The sequence below is a fragment of the Rhyacophila brunnea genome, unplaced genomic scaffold (genome assembly GCF_057557595.1).
Source record: "Rhyacophila brunnea isolate RB1 unplaced genomic scaffold, BYU_Rbru_1.0 scaffold_11, whole genome shotgun sequence".
NCBI classification, from domain to species: Eukaryota; Metazoa; Arthropoda; class Insecta; order Trichoptera; family Rhyacophilidae; genus Rhyacophila; species Rhyacophila brunnea.
Window position 1 is genome coordinate 15420931 of NW_028232763.1, and position 23809 is coordinate 15444739.

Genomic DNA, 23809 nt, shown 5'->3' on the forward strand with positions numbered 1-23809 from the left:
ATGGAGATTATATATTTTTTTTAAATCATATTAGGCTGTTAGCCATTTGTTCAATTGATTTGAGCCTTGACTCGCAATCGCTTGATGATGCAATCGATTCATTATAACATTTAAAAGGGGAGACTTTGAAACACTTCAAACCATTCTAATTATGCGTTTTTTGAAACACATATATTTTACACAAATTGAGTAAGTAAATATAAAATACTACTTGGTAGTTCGAATTTATAGTTTTTAATTAAATTTATTTTTATCACGGGGGCCACAAAATCAGTCGATTCATCGGGATTTTACGTCACAATAATATTATTATAAAATACAGAAAAAATATTATTAGGTATAATTTTTTTAAATCATAAAATTCAAATACTTCGTTAAAATAAATGAGTAACTTAAAATTTAAAAAAAAGCTAATTTATCATATTACCTATTATGTACTTATTATATTCTTTTTATTACAACGTTTTTCTTAGCTCGTATTCTTATTTGTCCGGTGGTTGTTTGTCCGGTACAAATCTTGCAATCGATTTTTAACTAACTTCCCGACTAGCTAGACATTTGAAACTTTTAGAATTATTTAGAATAACACTATGCCAATGCATTTTTTTAAATTTTATTTTTATTTTATTTACTTTTAGCCATCTGTAGAATTGATTTCATTTTCAGTTAATTCTGTTTTGTATGAAAAGTTATTTCGGAATAAATTCGTAAAAAGTAAATCAATTTTTGGTTGCTAAGTGGGTCCTAGCAACTAAATTATTAATATATACGTGCGTTACTATGGAAATCAATATGACATTTCAGTATTATTTCTATCAAGTACAAATTTTTTTGATCGTTTAAGTTAGTCAAGTCAAGTTTATATGATTCAACAGGAAATTTAAAAACGTTGTATATAAAAAGTTATTTTTATCTTGTAATTATTTAAATTCCGGGCTTCATTTATAAATTTAATTCTATTTATTTTGTAGTGCTTAATGTAATGATTGTGTAAATACATAATATGTTTAATGGTCATTATTAATACATATACAATATTGAACGTTTAAATGTATGAATTTACTACATGATGCGATGCATCGTATAGGGGCAGTTGTTTGAAGGGCGGAAAATTCAAGAAGTAATAAAATGCCGAATATTTTTGCGATTAATAAATTCAGCATACTGTTATTAATGACCTGTCGCCAGCGTTGAGAGATTTTCCAAATTCTTAGATACCGCATAGATAATTAGAAATCCTACATCAATAATGAGTATTTTTTTCCCCACGTAAATGACAATAATAAACTACTATGGATAAGATGTTGATATAATATCAGATATTCCGGTGAGATTTTATTGAAAGACATATTAGGTGGGATTTTCAGTTCGTTTAAGGGTGGCAATTTGCCATGGAAAACACTGCTATATCGGAAAATGAATTTTATAAAAATAAATAAAATAATGGTAATTACGTTCCATACGTTCATGACTATAATATAATTTATATATATCGCAACAATTCGAATGACATTTATTGTTATTTATTATGATAAGTTAATCAAAGTTTTAGATAAACATATTATCTACATGTTTATTTATAAGCAAACAATTTGTTATTTTTCATGTACGTCAAGATATGTTTTTAAAATTATAAATGTAATTATTGTTTTCATATATTATTATTTCACTAAAATATATTTCGTAGTATATTCTCCACTTGCTACAAATTCATAAGACGTCATATTCATAGACAAGTTAATATTATGCAAGTTTATTGTAACTTTACGTTAGTATGTATTTAGACCACTATGGGCAAATGCAGAGATTCTTATTATGAAAGTATCGCTCGTTTTTCTCACTGCATAAGGTTTTGCGTTACATATTATATTGCATTTTATCCTTAGATACGTACATAATTAGGCAGATGTGATTCAGACAAGATATTTATATATAACTAGTTGAAGTAAAAATATAATTAAATATAGCTTCGTTCACTGTTTTTTTTATTCAGTGAATAATTCACAAGATTTAAGAATGTAACATTATTTATGTTCAATAAAAGGAATGTTACATTCTTAAGTCTTGTGAATTATTCGTGGAATAAAAAAATAGTTATTTACATTATCAAATAAGTATATTCAAGTATAATCAAGTAAGTTACAACAAAAAATCTTGGAGTGATCAGTGACGTCGCTAGGTAATTAAAAGTAATTAATACCTACTTTGATTTAAAATACAAAAGCCGATTGCTAATTAATAGTAACTCAATTTGGAAAGCACTTCAGAGAGTATTGTAAGAGCCGTCAGTTAAACTTGATTGCAATTAGATAGGATACCTATAGCATTGTGGTGAATGTGCGTGGGCGCGAAACCCGAAATACGCAGGTTTGATTGTCGTATTTTAAAAAAAAAGATATTTTCTATTGGTTAGGTATATATTATTTTCTTATTATTTATTTTTGGCTGTCTTAAAAAGACAAATGCAACAAAAATATTAAAAATAATATTACTATTACCGACCATGTCCGATCCTGATAGGATCATATGGGCCTCCACAGAGTGGAGGTTTGTATTGACAGATTTTGTTTTTTACGAGAAATGGATGTCAGCCACTTGCTCAACCTATTAGGTCCATACCCTGACACACACAAATTGAAAAACAATTTTTTTGTACTTGCCAGACCCGGGATTCGAACCTGGGACCCACGGCTTTGTAGTCCAACGCTTATGCCGCGCGGCCACCGTGGGCGTCACTATAAATAACACTAAATAATAACATACCCATTATCTACTGAGGATTAGAGCATTGGGGGTCTGAGGCTCTGACAGGTGTGGAAGTTTCCCTGCATACGATAAATAATCGTCATTGCGTATAGCAATACAAACATAATAATATGATATATGGCCAGGATTTTTTATGCCTCCATTATTATTTCAAAAAGAAGCGGCCACATTGTTTTTTTCATGGAAAACCGCCACTGCTCTCAATAGTAGTAATATTAGTATTCATTTCTAAATGTGCCGCCCCTAAGCAACGCATAACCTGAATAGCCCTTCGGAACACACTGTATATAATTATTTTTCATACAATAGTTTTTCGTAAAGGTAGGTACCTACCAAGAAAATGAAGATTATGCAAAATGGGAGATTTTAAAACCGAATATAAATTTAGCCTTACGCCGTTTACTCGTTTTCTATTACATTACATACCTACGTAGAATAGTATTAAGTTTTAAAATATAATAGACGACTTTCGCTAAACCTTTTATACCTACCTACGTGTATGTTTGGTGTACATGAATCAAGTGAAAACTGCATAGGGTGTAAGTCATATATTTTAATATGTGGGTGCCTACCTACATTATTTTTTTAATTTGCCAAATTTTTACCCTCCTAATTGTTATATATAACACATAGAGAAATAGAACATCGCTTTAAAACAGTTTAGTTTAGCAGTAAATGCCTGGTTTACTGGTGACACCAGTTCATAAAAATCGCGTCTCTAAATTACTGTTCATTTTGTTCTTATTACATAATAATATCTTAAGGGCCCATATGCTCGGCGTAGGTCAAAATGGAGCTTTTATGGTATTTTCAAAGTATAACCCTGGACATTCCTTAAACGTTGTAGATAATCTATTTATATAATTTTGAAGCCTTATTATCCCTTAGTATTTTTTTGAAATACGACATTTCTATTGGCATTACCCAGTGGTTAAGCTACAACATACGGCCGTAGCCATACATTGACAAACGATAAATGAAGTAGGGAATAAGACCATGGTAACGCGCGTGTTTGAACATGTACCGTTTAAAAAAAAATCGGTTAGGTACATGTTCAAATACACGCGTTAACATGATCTTAATCCCTACTTTATTTATCGTTTGTCAATTTATGGATGCGGCCGTATGTTGTAGCATAACCACTGGGAAATGCCAATAGAAATGGCGTATTTCAAAAAAATACCACCTTATTCTTAGGTCAATAATTATTATAAAACAATCATTATTCTAAAATATTTATCTCATTTGAATGGTCAAAGACATAGCTTATAATCATTATCTTTAGAATTATCTTCATGTGTGTTAATCGTGCCCATTTTTTGAATAATAAAATGCCTAATTCTTGTCAAATTTGGGATCACAGAGATTGTAAAATATATTTTTTTATAGTAAATATTTCACCATACAATGTTAACATTAATTTTACTAATGGTTTTTGTGAATGCGTTTAAAAATTAATAAAACTAAAAAATCTTAACACCACTTCACATGGACGTACTGAAATATGACTATATTCTAAAACATTAGAGCGAGAGGTTTAAAAGAATACTATTTTATGTAATAAAAATACTTTACGCAGTCATCAAATGTTTAAAATAAATATAAAGGATAATAAGGCTTCAAAATTATATAAATAGATTATCTACAACGTTTAAGGAATGTCCAGGGTTATCCTCTGAAAATACCATAAAAGCTCCATTTTGACCAACGCTGAGCATGTGGGCCGTTAACTACATTTTTTATTACACAAAAAAGTCTATCGTATTAACTGAACTGTTTAATATGAAATGCACTTTATACAACCATTTTGTATTTTCGAAACCAAATTTTGATAACAAATTTCTTGCAAAAATCATGGTTGTATCATTCATACACACGAATGACGCAATTTAGTACAATAGATAAACAATTTAAATAGCCAGTATTTTTACTATGTACAGATGATATACAATATCTTGGAACTTTCCTGATTATATTTTTTATAGGAAAAACGTTGAAACAACAAAATAGGCACATACATATTTGTTTTCAAACTAATAACCAAACATAACTGGAAATACTGTTCGTATTTACAACATAATTCATGCAAAAACGAGTTTACCTGTTATCTGAATAAATTAGCATATTTTTTTATCAAATAATTAATTTTTCATGTGAATACCTCGAGTAGAATTTTATTTTCCAGAATTGTTAGAGCCTAGATCAGGTCTGCTCAAATTGCGACCCGCATATTGTATTTGAATACTTTATGTATTTACGAAAAAATGCCATAAATTACAGCGGACGAAACCGGTCATTATCACAATTATAATTTATATGGAATAAGTACCTACTACATTATATTATGTTTAATTTTAAGCAATATAATGTCTTTCCGTCAAGAATTGACAGTAAGTTTACACCGTCCTCGAGGACTTGAGGTCACATTTTTCACTTTTCTGTGATTTATGCAAATTATTTCTAATAACAATGTTTTATCTGAAATATTTCAAATTCCGCCGATCGAAGGCGATTGGATTTGTAATCGATTAAGGTAACAGTACCTACTAACTTAATTGTAATCACGACGCTAATCAAATATTAATAATTATTGTTTGATCTTCTTATTATACTTGTCTACTGTAATAGTGAAAATATGAAAGATTTAAGAATGTTGCATTCTTTAATGACAACACAAACATAGACCCCTCTAAACCAACCCGCCCCGCAACAGACTCGGTCTTAATCAAGCCTATCACGAGGCCCTACTTTTTGATGTGACGCATCAGCAGTTTTTTTACGCCTGGGAATGTCTCAGGAACAGATGCCCAAGACTGAGGTCGCCACGCTCTCAAGTGAGCTTTGACTGAGTTTACTGAAAGACATATTTTTTTAATAAAAAGTGCCATGGGAGAGAAATGCACGGAGACTTAACAGAAATAAATGAATTTAATGATATATAAGTAAAAATATACAATACGGACAAACAAAATTATGTGAAGAGTTCTTCACGTCCGCAATAAGACGTCGCAATTTTTTTTAAATGCGACATAATTGGCCTTTGTGGCGACCAGGTCGGAGGGCCCGATGGGCCTAACAGCTGATTGGATTTAATATGGTTTTAATAGATTTAAAAGGGTTTAATATAGATAATATAGTAAAATTGTGGAAGACCTATGAAACACGCATAATTATTAGAAAAAAAACATTATTATATTACATACAGCGCTATGACATGTCAGCCGATAAATTAAAAAGTCACAGTCTAGTAATATACATTTAATCGTATTATTATTTTAATTTCAGATATCCAGATGGGACTGTGCGGCTGCGTAATCCGAACATAGAATTGATGGACCAGGACATCCTTTACCACTTGGCGCTTGGCAGTGGATCTCATGACCTCGTGGAAATGTTTGGAGACGTTAAGGTGAATTGGAAATAATTATAATGTGAAATGTCATAATAATTGAACGGTAAAAAAATTGAGAAACAAAGTGATTAATTACATTATTATTAATGTATTTTTTTTTAATTTGATTGTTTCCACTCCAAAATATGTTATGAGCGTTATGTAGTCGTAGATCAAATAAAGCGATGTATAAAAAACGTTGCTAAAATTAACCCTGAAACTTTAATGTGTACCTAATGAAATCGATTTATAAATTACTTCATTCATTGGTCATTTCGAACACGGCATAAATAAGCAAACATTATATATGGCGGGAATAAGTAAAATAAGAGTTTAGTTTTTAACCAATATTAGTTTTAATGCAAAAACGTACATATTATTATTATGATTAATTGTTCTGGGGGGCTACCAATTCAACCCGTGACGTTTCCATGAAGCAGATTGCTTCATCAGAATATTCTTAAAACATACACATTTTCCACAATGAGTGTAAAAAAATCAAAACTTGAAAAGTGTAAAAAAAATGGCAACATGTATTTAATTAATTAATATTCAAGTGCGGTTTATCGCTATGACATTTTTTTCAAACGTTTTTAATTATCAGCGCCTTGGGTCTCTGGATACCTAAATTGCCATTTTACCTGGAGACTAACCTCATACAACACAGATAGTTAACAAATTGACTGCTGACAAGATAATTACTTTTTAATTACCACATTTAAATAGCATGCCAATTATATCGAATGGCTACGTGATCGTTACGCGCTAGGTGCGTCTTTAGCGTCCAATGACTTAATTACCTACATAGTACATACGAGTACCAAGAGTTTTTTTTTGCTTTTCCACTTAAAAATAAGTTCAAGCGACATATTTTCTTATGAGCGTACATAAGTGAAACGGCAAATAATTTTCAACGGTATGTGGAACGAAATTACGGCCGCGTTGCCATTCGGAGAGCGATAGTCGAGGTGTCTGCACGTCGATTCGTTTTGTCATGGCGTCGGATGAAAATATTCTTAAATCGTGTAAAGATGACTAAAAAACTACGTATGTACTTAAAAAAGAAAAAATTTCAATGAATATACTATTATTATTACGAATATAATAATAAACATAACATAAAAGGTGCGCATGTTGAATTTTTATGACAAATTATATTTCGTTCGGCTTGCGTAATTTGCACCCGCGACCCACAATCCGCGCATCGCCTAGTCACGATCTTTTTAGACCATGCCTCAGCTGAGGTATAGCCTTAATATTGCAAAGATACACATTATGTTGAATTTAATTCTCTAATGAATGGATGTTATTAATAATTAATTAATTAGATACTATGTACACGCGTTGGTTATTTCTTTCATGATTGGTAAATATATCGGATGTAAACAAGAGTACCAACATACAAATTGTTAATTTTTCTATGGCTACTAATTCAATCACACAAAATCGTCGTAGAATCGTCAATAAGTGTTGATATACGACACCATCTAGTATCAGGGTTAACTAAAAGAGGTTATTAGTTTTAAAGTCGGTTACCTCCATATTTCACCACATTGGGGCAATGCGGCAAGGGGTAATGGCAAAAAACCACCAAGCACACATTTAGGAATGCAAATAAAATAATATCTAAATAATTAAAGAAAGCAAATTGCAAAATCAAATGATCTAAAATTCATTAAAATAAAATATTTAAAAAAATGGCGGCTAATGACAATAACCCAGTTTTCAATCAACCACCGGTTTTATTAATAAATTGAGATGAATTTGATAGTTTATTGATAGTATATATAATTTTAATATACGATGCAAAAGTAACTACTCAGGTAAACAAAATCAAGAAAAATATAAATAAAATAATTACATTAAAAAAGAACTTTTTATATAAGTACAACGTTTTTAAATTTTCTGTTGAATCATATAAACTTGAGTTGACTAGATTAAACGATCAAAACATTTTGTAATTGATAGAAATAATACTGAAATGTCATTTTGACATGTCATATTGATTTCCATAGTAACGCACGTATATATTAATTATTTAGTTGTAACCAATAATGGTGTCGAAATAACTTTTCATACCAAACAGAATTAACTGAACATGAATTCAATTCTAATTTAAAAAAATGCATTGGCATCGTGTTCTGATACATTCTAAAAGTTTCAAATGTCTAGCTAGTCGGGAAGTTAGTTAAAAATCGATTGCAAGATTTGTACCGGACAAAGAACCACCGGACAAAAATAAGAATACGAGCTAAGAAAAACGTTGTAAAAATGAGCTAACCGACTTTGAAACCAATATCCTCAAACGTTAACCTTGTAGGCAGTGCTCGAAATGGAAAATTTCACGAACAGGAACGCTGTATAATTTTCCGAAACTAAGTACTTATGCTAATCCTTTCTTTACGTACGTACGTACTTTTGATATAAAAATGCAACAATAAACTTTAAACTTCTTACATGGATCTATATTGGGCAGGTTGGTAAGGATTGTCAGCGCCGCAGGCGAAATAATCTTGTTTTAACAACATATACCGTCAAAAATTGTATTATTCTTTATTCTTACCTTATCTACCACTATAACCAGTGCATGATACCTCTACCACCACTCGTCACTGATTATAACTTATATTACTGTCTCATTTGGGATAGATAAGTTTGTAATTAATTAGTCATAACAAACAACATATCCACATAAGTACCTTATAGGTTCAAATTAAAAATTTATTTACGTACTTATAGAAAATTTTACAAATTCCATTTAAATACGAGCACAGAATATCAAACATCAAGAAATAGTATGAAAATACATAGTGAATTTGAGTGAATTCATAATGTAATGTGGTTTTAGCAGATTTACACGAATTACCTACTAATTTATTATACCTTCATTATTTTTATAAATAACCACTCAATATCATTTTTTAAATGATCAAATTGTGTAGGTATGTGGCCAGCGTTACGTTACCTGCGACAAAATATTTTTCAATAGTTTCGGTTAACACGTTTCGCCTAATGACATTTTTGACCAACTTTTAGGAGAACATTTTTTATTAAAAAATCAAGTTAAACGCACAGTTAAAATTAAAACACAAAACTTACTAGAATGTAGCAAAAAAAAACACCAAACTAATAATATAAATAATTTTGTTTAGAAACGTATTTATATCTTAAATAATACAAAATATTTTAAAAGGCAACTAATAGGAATATTATTGCGGAATTGCACGAGTCAAATTATCAAACTTTTTTGTATTAATTTAGCCACCGAAAATACAATTCATTCACCCGAAAATAAATGGCGAAGTAATAATTTTTGTCACTCCGAATAAAATAATATAATAAATTAGTAGGTAAGTAAATTAACAATGCGGAAGTCAAAGGCAAGATAGTATTGAGATTTGAAATGTTTCATCCTTTAGAAATTATTAAGCAATGTATAGTTTATTTTTTAAGAGTTTTCAAATAGTGGGCACATTTTTTTGGGTAATAAAGTAATTTACACTTGCAGCTGGTTGTTTCTTGTTATTTAGACAATGCATTTAGGCATGGACATATCGACACAAAATAAGAAGGTTGAAAGAAATTTAGGGATGTCATAATTTTTATTTTTAACCCTTGCATGCCCGGCATAACATAACTTCGTTAATTTTTAATTTTGAGAAAAACTTTAAAAGATACATTCATATATAATTATCTCAATCTAACGAACCGCAACGCAATTTTAAATGAATCCACGAGCCGGAACGGTATATTTTGGAATTCCACGAACCACAACGGCGCTCCGGTGCGTTCCTGTCCATTCCGAGCGCTGCTTGTAGGTGAGTACCTACTTGTGTTTTGAAAGATTGAAAGATAGGAAGTTAACGATTGTATAGATTCATGTAAAAAATGTAGCCTTTTAAAATTTATAAACATGATAAAAATTATAATGGTCCACTCTCAGTTACAACACGAAAAGTGAGGGTAATAAATACGAATTTTGATAGTTTTAGTGAGGTAATTATAATATAAAAATAATTTTATACAATTGGCCATAAAACTTGCGGTCTATATATATATTATATAGTATAATATATTATACAATATCCCAATCTCCTGAAACTTCACAACGTCACGGATGCGATTAGGTTTAGGTACCGTCTCTGTCACGTTTCAGTATAATTTTCTATCTGATTTATAGTAGTTACCTACTTGTATAATAAGTAAGCACTGGTAACCAAACTTACGTCTCATAAGGCATAGTACCCACATACATGTATACATCTGCCTGCAAACATTTGTTTGAACATGTCACATTATAAAAAATGGGGCGCTTTGAAGCTGTCGCACGCGATAATCGCAATACGTTACCTACGTCAAGTAGCAGGACTTCACAGAACAGGTGCTAATTATTTCAGAGACTGTTTTGTAAATGTTTGTAAACATTTTTTATACTTTTGCTTGCAGGCAGATGTATGTAGGTATGTAGCAAGCTGAAGAAATTGTCTGATATATTATTATTATTATAGTAAGTAGGTATATATTATTTTTGGGGCCTATTGCTAGAAGTGTCAGATTTTGGCCATTTTGAGTTAAGCCGTGTTGACAAGATCCAAGTACACTTGGATCGAGCGCCATCCAAGCGCACTCGTACGGGACATCTTCATACAAATTACTCCTATCAGTCCTATCCAAGCTACTTGGACCGCGTCCTACTCATCCAAGTTAGCTTGGATAGGAATAATTAGTATGAAGATGTCTCATACGAGTGTACTTGGATCGTACTTGGACCGTGACAACGCGCTTTTAAGTATCAGAAAGTAGGTACTTTAAAATGTTCCTTCTTTCAATGCTAGAAATGCCTATGTCATCCGATGTAAAATGAATGAAATAAGAGCACATTTAAAGTGTATGTAAAAATAATGTGTCGGCATATTTTTAGACCAAGAAATGTCTATCTATGTTAACATAACGATTGAAATTTTGAGATTCCCTCATTTTCCAAAATTCCAAAAAAAAAAAAAACTGTCTGATTGCCTTGAGCTTATTAATTTATATTTTTAATTACCAGGTTTTCATGATGTGTGTTGTAAAAGTTAATAATATTAATTTCTACACATCTAGGATTAGGCCCCAGATTTTTCTGGGGCATAATCTTCTTTCTTTCTATGTCACTTGGGGTCGGTGCATAGCATAGCTACATAGCTAAAAACAAAAATTCTGTTGTATTTTTGTAATACACATAATTTTATTTTAACCAACATGACGAGCATAATAACTATAAGTATTCCAATATAGAGTTGATATATTATTATATTATAATATGTTTGTAATGTTCTACATTTCTTTTCCTTCTCTCTTTATATCCTTTTAACGTGGGTTGAGCCAAATACCTATCAACCTACCCTTGTAGAAAAATCTATTAACATATCGTAATAATATTATCTGAGGCCAAAATACTTCACGTAATTTTTAATTGCTTAAGGGCGGACGTGCTCAGCGTGGGTCAAAATGGAGCTTTTATGGTATTTTCAGAGTATAACCCTGGACATTCCTTAAGGTTAAACGTTGTAGATAATCTATTTATATAATTTTGAAGCCTTTTTATCCTTTATATTTATTTTAAACATTTGATGATTGCATAAAGTATTTTTATTACATAAAATAGTATTCTTTTAAACCTCTCGCTCTAATGTTTTAGAATATTGTCATTTTCAGTACATCCATGTGCAGTGGTGTTAAGATTTTTTATGTTTATTAATTTTTAAACGCATTTACAAAATCATTAGTAAGATTAATGTTAACATTATATAGTGACATATTTACGATAAAAAATTATATTTTATAATCTTTGTGATCCCAAATTTGACAAGAATCGCTTGCCGCATAATTTAAAAATATCTTTGTAGCAATAGGTAAATAGATTTTTCACCAGATAAAACTCACAAGTTAGGTAGGTACAGTAAAATTTTGTTTGTGAAACATGAAGTCTCCAATGTATTATTTTAGTTTATGTAATCTTATATAAAAACCTTAAAAGAAATAATGAAAATATAAACCAATTCGATTTATCCATAAAATAGATGTTTACAACTAGTAGTAAAATGTAAAAACGCGGTGCTGTTTTGATATTACATCCATGATTAGTTGAATTATATATTTTTTTTGATAGCCATCATAAAACTTCATCTATAATATAATATACAACCTAATTATAAAACTCAGTGAAGTACCGTGGCAAATTTAGGAATGAAAAGGTACTAACTTTCTATCATTACAACTTTTGGAAGCAGTGTTGACTTTCTACTAAGCGGCCGATGTGAACGCTTCGTTAGAAAGTACCGACAGCTAAGTTTAAAGAAATCACAAGGAGGCCTCCAAACTTGTCGGTGGCTCAGACCTTCATGTACCTAAAACGATTACTGTTTTAGAGTAGGTTTCGTATAAATGTTCCAATCCTCAGCATATGATACGTAGAATGGTGTCAGATTCTTCTGGCAGTGTAGGTGACTCATTTAGGTGTTGGTTTCGTTACTTTCTAACAACGTTCCAAAGTGATCGAAGAAGATTCTGCCCTTCCTCTACTTATATCATTTTCTTCAGGATTTTTATTGGAATTGTCAGTTCAAGATATTAAAATAGGTAGGTGCCCCTAACGATCTTGCATATGGCTTGAGACTCAAATGAAAGGGGACGGCATTCTAAGTCTGCCTAAAAGGCACTTTGCCTAGGGACGTCACTGATATTAGATATTGGTACCTAAACATAAATATTTTTATTTAATGTTATATTTTGAAATTTATGATAATTTATAATATTCTGTATATAAGAATAAAAAAAAGTGAATGTAATAATATGTGACCAATTATCAAATAATATCACCTAAGCATGAAAATATAAGATTATTAAAAAAATACTTACACTATGTAAAAAAAAGGTTTTTTTACACACTTAAAAGCAGTTGAGATATATACACATAATTATAATTAAAATAATGTTTACTTAGTTTTTTATATACTTAGGTAAATAATAAAAATATTTATGGACATCTTATTGAGATGACATCTTGTGACATCTCTCGTTAATTTAGTATTATGTATTTTATAATTTATCATTTGGATATAATAATAATATTTTCATTCTCATTGTATCTTTCATATTGTACAAAACATTCACTTGATTATGGCTACTTTTGGATTATGCAATCTTCATATTGACATTATAAAATATAAATATTTTAATATTAATACTGCCAATTAATGCAATCACGTAAAATAAATTATTATATAATATTTTGAAAGTAAAATTCATGAGATATTGCCAAATCGCTTGTTCTTCAAAACTACCTATCTACTGTTATCAATTATGTAGTAATATTTTTATGCGTTGCACCCAATTGTTTTTTTTCTATCAGTATAATTAAATAGCCCGTTTACACGTGCATGAATTTACTGCTGGCAGTACGTATTATTGTGGCACCATAACAAGAAAATCCAAGTTTAGTGTAAACACGTATTATCATGCACGTTGCAAGACTGCATGTATCGATCAAAAAGTTGTAACTTGCACAATATCTGCGCATGCGCAGTAGAAATATAGTGGCGAACCTGACATTTCCCAATTTCCGCAACGTATCAAATGTCCGAACCTGTCAAATAGCACCCGACAACGACAACAGACGCGTTCGTTTATGCTTGAAGAATGAGATTGGCGAGACAGTTAGCACTTTTGTGGATAAACAGTTATTGTCGCGATAATTTAATTTACACTTGACTTGTTATTCCAGACCAATATTACCTATATGCAAAAATTTTCAAACATAAGTAATAATTCTGAAGTAAAATGGCAAAACACAATTTGTCCGTTTTTCTGAATTGTTCATGAGAGCAATTTAAACTTTGAAAAAAATTCAAACAATGGACATATCACATATTGACACAGCTTATTTCTCCCAACCTATTAGACCTATACATAGGTACCATATTCTGATATCTTGTAGATCTTACTGAGACGAGTTTGATGGTATACATAACTCAATATGCCAACATTTTTTGTTTTGCCGTCATACTACAAAATTATACTGTTGGATTCACAGAACAGATAAATATAAAGCTTGTCGCCGAGGACCAAAAATTTGAAGCGAGATTTTGTTTATAACTTAATGACGGTCAGTCTTCGGAATGTCCTCAAATATTACCAATACTAAATGCGTGTTTCGTTTACGTGGCAAAGGTGTGCAAAGGCGCATCTTTTGCATAGTTTCAATTGTTTTAGTCATGTAAAATGATAGTTATGATTATTGAGCTTAAAACCAAACTATATTTCTTATCTATCTCCACATGAATGAGTGATTTATTTAGCAAATATTAACGAGATTAAATATATATTGTTGTAAAGTTTGATTGTTGAAATAATTACTGATTGACACATTTATTTTGCATGTTTATTCCAGTTTGTCTGCATGGGAGGAACACCAAAGAGGATGGAGGAGTTTGCGTATCATATAATGGAGGAGATTGGTCAAAAGCTGCCGTGTGGGACAACTCTTCTTGATATAAGCCAATATTCCTACCGATACTCGATGTACAAAGTTGGCCCTGTGCTGTGTGTCAGTGTGAGTATCCACTGCCATCTATTCAATGTTATTTTTAATACTATTCAATTATATAAATCAAGCGAGTTTTTTGTCTATTGTATTAAATTACCGTGATGTACTTTGATACCATGCATTAGATAATTTTATACTAGTATGGAAAACATAATAATAATTATAAAATAAGACAGCACCATCTATGAATTAATCTATAAACAAAAATGTAGCTTGTTCAATATTTTTTTGTTTCTTTTGGAAAATCAATAGATTTATTAAATATTAATAAAAATACGTCATAATAAATTCATTACTCCATTTTATATAGTCAGTGAGGTTTACAAATTGCATTGATTTTGTACTTATATCACTTTCTTCAATGGTTTATTCAACAATCGCAATATAATAATAAATTATCAACTTATTCCCTTGTATGGTACAACTATGGTTCATTATCCATGTATGCACTATTTTTTTTGGTTACTCATCATTTACCTCTTTTCAATGAAAAGCTTGATGTTGTTCAAATGATTTAATTTTTACATGTCTAGTAAACCTATTTCAATCACTTCATCATATTCAATCATTTATATAATAGACATACATCACTTGCGTGAATTCACTGACTATGTCATGACAAACTTTGGACTGACTTAAAAATGACTGATTATTAAATGTTTTTATTTCCCAAAATATTGTTGTTAATCTTTTTTTCAAGTGATCATCTCTTTTCAATTTATAATAATTTAGATATTCGAAAATTCTCAGTCGCCATTGTAGACTTAATATGTGGGAGAAGGGTTGCTATATTACTGCAGCGAAGGGTGGAGGTCGGCTGTTAAGATCCGACATAAATAGTGCACACTAAACTTTGTTAGTCATACATATTATTTGTTTTCAAAGACTACAAATTGCAGATAGTGTTGGTTAGTTTTTAAAATTCAATTAAACCCTGACCGAGAAGCTTAAGCGTCCGCTTATAATGTCGTGAGTCCCAGGTTCGAATCCTGGGTCTAGCAAATACACATATTGTTTTTCAATTTTTGTTTGGAGTCCAGAGTAAGTGGCTAACATACATTTCTCGTAAAAAAAACCGTTAATACAACCTCCACTCTGTGGAGGCCCATATTATGATCCTATCAGAATCGAACATGGTGAAATAGGTATGCAAACCAAACCATAATTGTTAAGGTATGATATGGGTGCTCCGACAAAAATAATGCACACTCTTTCAATAGGGAAATGCATATACACATTAACCAAGTTTTGATTATACCCGGGTTACTTATGATTTCTTGTAATAATTTCAGCATGGAATGGGCATTCCTTCAGTGGGCATTCTGCTGCACGAGATGATCAAGCTGATGTACCATGCCCGCGCTAAGGATCCGGTATTCTTCCGCATCGGAACTTGCGGTGGCATTGGCTTGGAAGGTGGCCAAGTCGTCATATCTGAAGAGGCTGTGGACGGAGCGCTTAATAACTATCTAGACTTAGTAAGTAACTCAAAGACATACAAACAGGCTAGACTCTAGTTTTGCATTGGCAGTGCGTTGGACATCTGGCCAGACAAAACACATACCTTTGTGGACTTAGAATAAATATTTTTTCCAGATCCTGTACCGGTAGTTACGCAATAATAAATGATTCGTTAATAGTTTCTCAGTGGGCAACAGAGGCCAATTTTGTTGTATACTGCAAACGTGAAGATTTCTTTTCTTAGATCGTTTTGCAGCTTTGCATTACCTTTTCAATTAAAAAATGGTGCTTCACATCAAAAGTACCGTGATACGCCAGATTAAGTCCGGGTGCGGTGCGGGATGGGTGTGGTTTAGTGGAGTCATTAACTTCAATGTGGGCAGCATTGAATACATTATTTTAGTAATAACATGTAATTGACAGCACACTGTTGACCCTCTTGCTTTGGTTACTTATTTCATTTATCATTCATACCACTACAACCCATGGCGGGTTTTGGACCCCTTAAAAAACTTCCTCTATTCTGGATGATCCAATGAATTAATCTCGGAGTGCAAGTGTCAAGTTTGCTACAAATGAATGTGCAATAGTTTATAGCTTTGTAGCTAACATTAGCTTTACTAAACTTATTAATTCATTGTTATATAAACAGGCTCCATTGACATAGAAGAAGGTTTTTGTTCTGCATTCAATTTTGGTTTTGGTGAATATTTTATCAGCCATAATTGCAATCCTTTGTCTTTCATACACAGATGGTGCTGGGAAAGAGTGTGAAGCGTCCTTCGAAGCTGGATCGGCGCTTGGCTCGTGAGCTGAAGGCACTGACTGATGCTGAAGCCCCTTACGATACAGTTCTTGGCAAGACAATGTGTACATATGACTTCTATGAAGGTATTTCAATATTAATTAACTGTAATAATGTCAGAATTTACAGTACGGTAGCTACCTCCATATTTTGGTTGCCAGAACTGAATTGAATGCCAAGTGTCACAGTATTTAAAATATGGTGATGAATTTTTCAAATTCTACTGGATGTTAACTAATCTAACTAATCTAAACATAAATACAGATGAAACTGACAGAAAAATTAGCTTTATCCGTATTGTAATAAAGATCAATTGGCAAACTGCGTCAATTTGTATTTTTTTTTTGCTCCATAATGATAAATTCTGCTTTCTTCAATTTTAATTGATTTTGTTCATATCCCAATGCCAGATAATAAATACAAAATAAGTATATTGTATGTACTTAAAAATCAACTCTACCTACATTGCATTAATGATTGGTGATTTTTAAAGATTTTTTTATTATTATAATAATTACAATAAAATATTATATGGAATAAGCAACAAAGTAGGCTTGAAAATAAATGTAACAAAGACGAAAGTCAAGTTCAACTGCTTTGCGGGCCAAAAAAAGATCCTCATCAATGGCACTCAGCTCGAACAGGTGAAAAACTACATCTATCTGGGACAACAAGTGTTTATAGATGGATGTATATTTGATGAAATTGTTCGCAGAGTAAAGCTAGGCTGAAGTGCTTTTGGCTGCCTGAATAATGTCTTCAAAAGTGACCTTCCACTGTGCCTAAAGTGCAAAGTGTTCAACCAGTGTGTTCAACATTTTATAGGTTATAATTACCAATGAATAATATTCAATATACAGATTTTATGATTTATAAGATAACATAATATATTATTATACTTATATAGATCACTGGGAAGCACACACTGGTTGAACACTTTGCGCTTTAGGCACATATGCGTATGAAACATGGACCCTAAGTAAAAGAGAGATCCAGAAACTTAGAGTAGCACAACGTGGTATGGAGAGGTGCATGCTGGGCATAACGCGAAAGGATAAAAAGAGGAATGAGTGGATAAGGAAGCAGACAAGGGTTTGCGATGTGATAGAGTTAATTAAAAGTCTCAAATGGAGATGGGCTGGACACATAACTCGAAGAAGAGACAATCGTTGGACAAATTTAGTCATCCAGTGGTATCCAAGATGTACAAAACGTCCGCGAGGTAGACTGGATCGATGAAATGATAAAGTTCTGCGGAAGTATGTGGCAACGCAACGCACAGGACCGAGACAAGTGGAAGCAGCTTGAAGAGGCCTTCATCCAGCAGTGGATAGATTCAGGCTGGTGATGATGATGATGATGATTATATGGAATGGTGTATCCTGTAGATATATCAATGACTGTCAGTGAAGTAGAAAAGTGCGAGGATACAAGTGAAGACGAAGAAATTATCGACTGCATTAGTCACAACACTGCATTGACTTTTGTTGACACTTTATTGGTGTATGTGTATCGACCAATGGGGATTCGGATATGATAATAAAATAGCTTTCAGTTAAATTCCTACTGATATTAAATAATTACAAGATAAAAAGAACTTTAGAAATAATACTGAAATGTCATTTTGACACTCATATTGATTTCCATAGTAACGCACGTATATATTAATAATTTCCTAGCAACTAATAACAATGGATTGGATTACGGATTTCTTCCGAAATAACTTTTCATACAAAACAGAATTAACTGAAAATGAATTTAATTCTACTTAAAGATGGCTAAAAGTATTAAAAAAATGCATTGGCATCGTGTTCTGATATATTCTAAAAGTTTCAAATGTCTAGCTAGTTGGGAAGTTAATTAAAAATCGATTGCAAGATTTGTACCAGACAAATAAGAATACAACCTAATAAAAACGTTGTAAAAATCATAAGATTTGAGATTTTTTTTAATACATAATACGTATTTACTGGATGACGTATGCCACAAGCGCGTTTACACATTCTATAATTCTGTGCACGCAAGGTTGGCAAAAGAATGTGAACGTGTATACACATTGTACTGAAATACTTAACCGAAATATAAGTCTTTATGATGTTTATAAAATTTTATTTTTTCATAGAAATTCGCGGCCTGCCAAGTGGTGCCATGTTAATACCTCCCGGCATTTAATGAGTTTTAAACATGTAAAATAATAGTAAATATTAGAAATACATATTTTAAAACAAAATAAAATTAAGCGCATCTGTGTTTTTCGATTTTTCGTGCCCCCCTTCCAATTATTAGCATAGATACATAATTGGGAGTTTATAATGTGTCTAAATGAATTTTATGGTGTTTCAGGTCAAGGAAGATTGGACGGTGCATTCTGTGACTTCACCGAAACAGACAAGATGGAGTATTTGGAGAGTATTCACAAATCTGGAGTGGTCAATATAGAAATGGAATCTCTGGCATTTGCTGCGCTGACGCATCACGCTGGCATCAAAGCAGCTGTCATCTGTGTCACATTACTTGATCGACTGAAGGGCGACCAGGTTAGAAAATATTAAATTAATAAATTAATAATCTATAATTTTTTATGTATGTACTCTTCTGCAACATCTTCTTTGCTACGCTTCTAGGCGCTGTTGTTGACTAAATGGGAGGAGCTTGTTAGTTTATAATGGAAAAATGGGAGGAGCATGTTAGTTCACACTTTTAATACGTAGCCAAGAAGATGTTGCTGATGAGTATATCATAATAGAGATTTGTAGATAAATAGCAGAGATACGAACCTCACTATGCTTTATGGGAGAGTAGACATCTAGTGATTGAATTATAAAATATATAATTAAATAAATAGTTTATTTAAAATTTCCCCGTCCCACCGTTTCTCCATTCCAATGTTCTCACATGTCGATTTGTATTACTCAACTATGTGTTGAATGTTGAATTGAAAAAAATATTCCTACATATCAAATTATGGTCGTAACCATGATGGCATCAAGTAATTTCATCTGACCGCTTTAAAACTTTTTAAAATGAAAACGCCATACTTAATTCAGAAACTAAAACAATAACACTCTGTGATGTATGACAATCATTTATGTAATCGCTTTCAAGTCGAAACATTTGACATGTCGATACGAGTTGTTATCGCCTCGGTTACTCTAGGAAACTCACCTAGGCAACAAGTTGACTCGAATGATGATGACTTAAATTGGAAAGGACCTCAACATTGTATAAGTCAACTGACAAGATGATCAACTTGTTGAAATATAGTTTCCACTTATCAATTGACTTTCAACCATCATGTGTAGTGGTACTGTAGATTTAAGAGACATCTAGTGACAGAATAGGAAAGATGCTTGCTTAGTAAATAGTTTTTTTAGTACAAAGATAAAAATATATAAGTTTAAGTAATAATGACATTCATTTCATATTTCTTACCATTGGCATTTTAATTTATAGGTGTGTGCTCCAAAAGAAGTACTCGACGAATGGCAGCAGAGACCCACGAAGCTCGTGTCACGTTACATCAAGCGTTATTTGCAGATGAAGGGCCGAATATCACTCGACGGGCACGGATCAATGTGCGTCAAGAGCCCCAGAAGATTTAAACTCGTACAACAGGAATCCGAAAATTACGATTAAACAAACTCAGTCCGTGACTGGCATCAAATAATATTAAGATAATTATTGTTTTTAATTTAATTTATTGATTATATACGATTTCTTTTTAATTTGTATTTTTTAATTTACTTGATTTTTAAACGTTATTTTAATCAAGTAATTATTATAGTTGAATAAATAATATCTATACGCTTTGTGATATTTTAAGATGCTTCACTTGTCTTTAGAATATTTTCAGTTTAAAAGTAAAACTTATTTGTTACCTACAATATTTTTTACTTTAGAAGATGTTGTGATGTTTTCTTTTCTTTCCAACTGCCTAGATAATTAGTAATTATCGCCCATAATAAAGGTTAAAATACGGTGGAATATATAAATACCCAAGTGTTATCCTTTGATATTGAATCTTCTTCCGGATGGAGTTTTCTGTGTGTTAGTTAGTACAGTGTTCCCAGAGATCCTTTTTTGTCTAAATGAAATATGCTCAGACTCTATCTCTACACAAGAAGGTTTTCTTCAATATCTTTGGTGATAACACCATAAAATCAGGATACCGAGTAGACATCAAATAATTTATTCCGATAACTATTCTTAATAAGTTTTACCTTTGAACTGAGAATAACATGAAACATCAAATATTGTGGAAGTATGAAAAACGTTATAATTTCTTTTCTATTGCAATAGCATATTTAGCTAATGCTCTTTAAAACCAAATATATTAATTGAATACATACATATTATTTTTAATTACTTTCTAATAATTATGTATCTATATTTATTGACATTCAACTTATCAAAATGTTGAAATTGGCTAGTAATTATTGGTTAAATAAAGAATAGGTATTCCAGTGTACGGCTAGTTTGACAAATAATGTTTAGATACATTCACATTACTCGCTGACATAATATGACTTTTTGTTGTTGTGGACACATGTATTTAGGCTACATTTATGTTACGAAGTATTGATTTTTGCTTGTGGTAAGATTAAGTTTTTTCTTTCCCCAATGTGTCTTTAAGTCACGTATGTTGGATATCCGGTGAAAATGACTAAGCATAAATAATTATTATAATATTAATTAATTATGTACATGTACCTATGCAATTTTCGCAGACATAATTTTAATATTGTTAAATTGTTTGAATGACATTTTTAATCCTCAATTCCTATTTTACCAACAATTTTATTATTCCTAGATGTCTCTGATATTAATATTTTTCATTGTTGAAATATTATCTCAATATTATTGTGCGTGCGTGTGCTGAATTTGTGTAAGTTTCTGTTAAAATGTGCAATTTTAAATAATTTGCTGTTTAGAAATAATGGCAAATAAAATAAATTATCCTTCATTTTGTAAAAATATTATGACTGAGTTAAAAAGAAATTTTTTGAAATGAATGAATATGAATAAATATTATGATAAAAGAATAAAAGAATCTAGCTCATTTAGATGTTGTTTATTATTGTTATTGCTTTGCATTGTCTAAAGAGATTGTTGGTAATTAAACTGTTGGAATTAAAATATATTATTGTAATTAATTTACAATAATAATTAGTAAAATGAACATGGGAATGAAATATTATAGTACATTAAGACGTATCATGAATACATTATTTGCATTCCAAATATAATATTATGATATTAAAACTATTGTTTTGATAGCTTAATGCTACTCGCCCATTACGCCATCTGTTGGTTGCATATTTCCTTCTATGCTCATATTCCATACATTTCTAGATTAGCTATGGCGAAAGGATCGACAAGCGAGCGGGAAGTCGAACACTGTATTCAGTGGTTCATGTCGATACAGACGCTAATTCAAATTAGACCTGATTACAATAATAATAATATATCTTTGTAGTTTTTTGCAACTTTTAATAATAGGTACTTATTATAATCTATTTACCACTAATGTACTATTAACAAAACTGCAGCTATTTCTTATAATATATTTTGACATTTATATATTATATTATGCCTCTATCTAAGCTTATTCACAGTAAACCCAGATTTATGTACTGCATTTGCCAATGATGAATATCACCTGGAATATTTTTTGACAATACTACCCCACTTATCTAAAACATAGTAAGGTACATCAAAATTCATAGACAATAATATTATCTATGAATCATTTTCTTTTTTTTTTAATCTATTTAAATAGCATCTCATTGTCAACCATGGTCTTGTATCTGTAGATATCCATTATTTCGCTGTCACTTCAATCAATCAGCTGCTATCTGCTATCCATGATTATCATTTAAAATTATAATAAGAAAACATTGTTTATTTTAGTGTTGCCATGAATATGGTAATAAAATATTAATTGAAATTTAGGAGTACTTCCCCATTTTGAGAGTTTTTATGTGTGAATTAGTACAGTATTCCCAGAGTTTCTTCTTTACCTCATGGCAATTTGTTCAGGCTCAATCATGAATATATTTGGTATAAGCGTTTTAGTTGATAATATTAGCACCTCGTATGATTTTGCCTTGTGTAGTACTAATTGCGAGCAGTAGCAATATCTATTGATTTAAATTCAAATCAGTCTATAGATGTAAATTTATGAGAAACATTTTAAATAATAAGCAGCCAAAGAAAGATTCAAACAGAAATTCATTCTTTATCCTAGAGCTTAATGTGATAGTTAAAATTTAATATTATATTAATATCTACGTAATGATATATCTAGCTACTTATATAAATGTATGCCATGATGTTAACGCAAAACAATGCACCTGTTTTTTTTCATTTGTAGTGAAACGATTCAATTTGATTATGAAAGTATTGCGTGATATTAAATTTATTTATGTTTGAAAGTTTCTGGTGAAAAAAGAGAGGCATATTATTCTTAAATCGGTTTGTGCGTTTTCATCCTTGACCCAATGAAAAATTATTAATAAAATTAATGTAATGTTGAAATCAAATGGGAAACAATTTTAAGTAAAGGACTTAGACGTAATATTAATATTATTGTGTTGATATTATGATAGGTATTTTGAGTGTATCAAAGATACCATAATAAATTTTGTGCCCCCATTCAAATAATTAGCAGTTTACCCATACCTCTGAGTTTAGTGTCATTATGAATGAATATTGATTATTATATCGAGGGTTTAAAGTTAAACTACCGTATCTACATAGGAATTCAGGTTACACCATTACCATGTAATTATATCTACTC

The 23809-nt window shown here is 31.1% G+C and overlaps 1 protein-coding gene across 2 annotated transcripts in view; it reads left to right on the plus strand.

Moving 5' to 3' along the window:
• Nucleotides 1-21797, plus strand: part of LOC147078405 (uridine phosphorylase 1) — a 70874-nt gene extending 49077 nt beyond the window's left edge. For both annotated transcript variants that reach the window (XM_085959238.1, XM_085959230.1), the window contains exons 2-7: nucleotides 6052-6175; nucleotides 14589-14750; nucleotides 16037-16222; nucleotides 16958-17096; nucleotides 19354-19547; nucleotides 20464-21797. In XM_085959238.1, coding sequence (XP_085815364.1) covers nucleotides 6052-6175; nucleotides 14589-14750; nucleotides 16037-16222; nucleotides 16958-17096; nucleotides 19354-19547; nucleotides 20464-20646 — 988 coding nt within the window. In that variant the 3' untranslated portion in view covers nucleotides 20647-21797. The remainder of the gene's footprint in view (nucleotides 1-6051; nucleotides 6176-14588; nucleotides 14751-16036; nucleotides 16223-16957; nucleotides 17097-19353; nucleotides 19548-20463) is intronic.
• Nucleotides 21798-23809: the final 2012 nt, after the last annotated feature.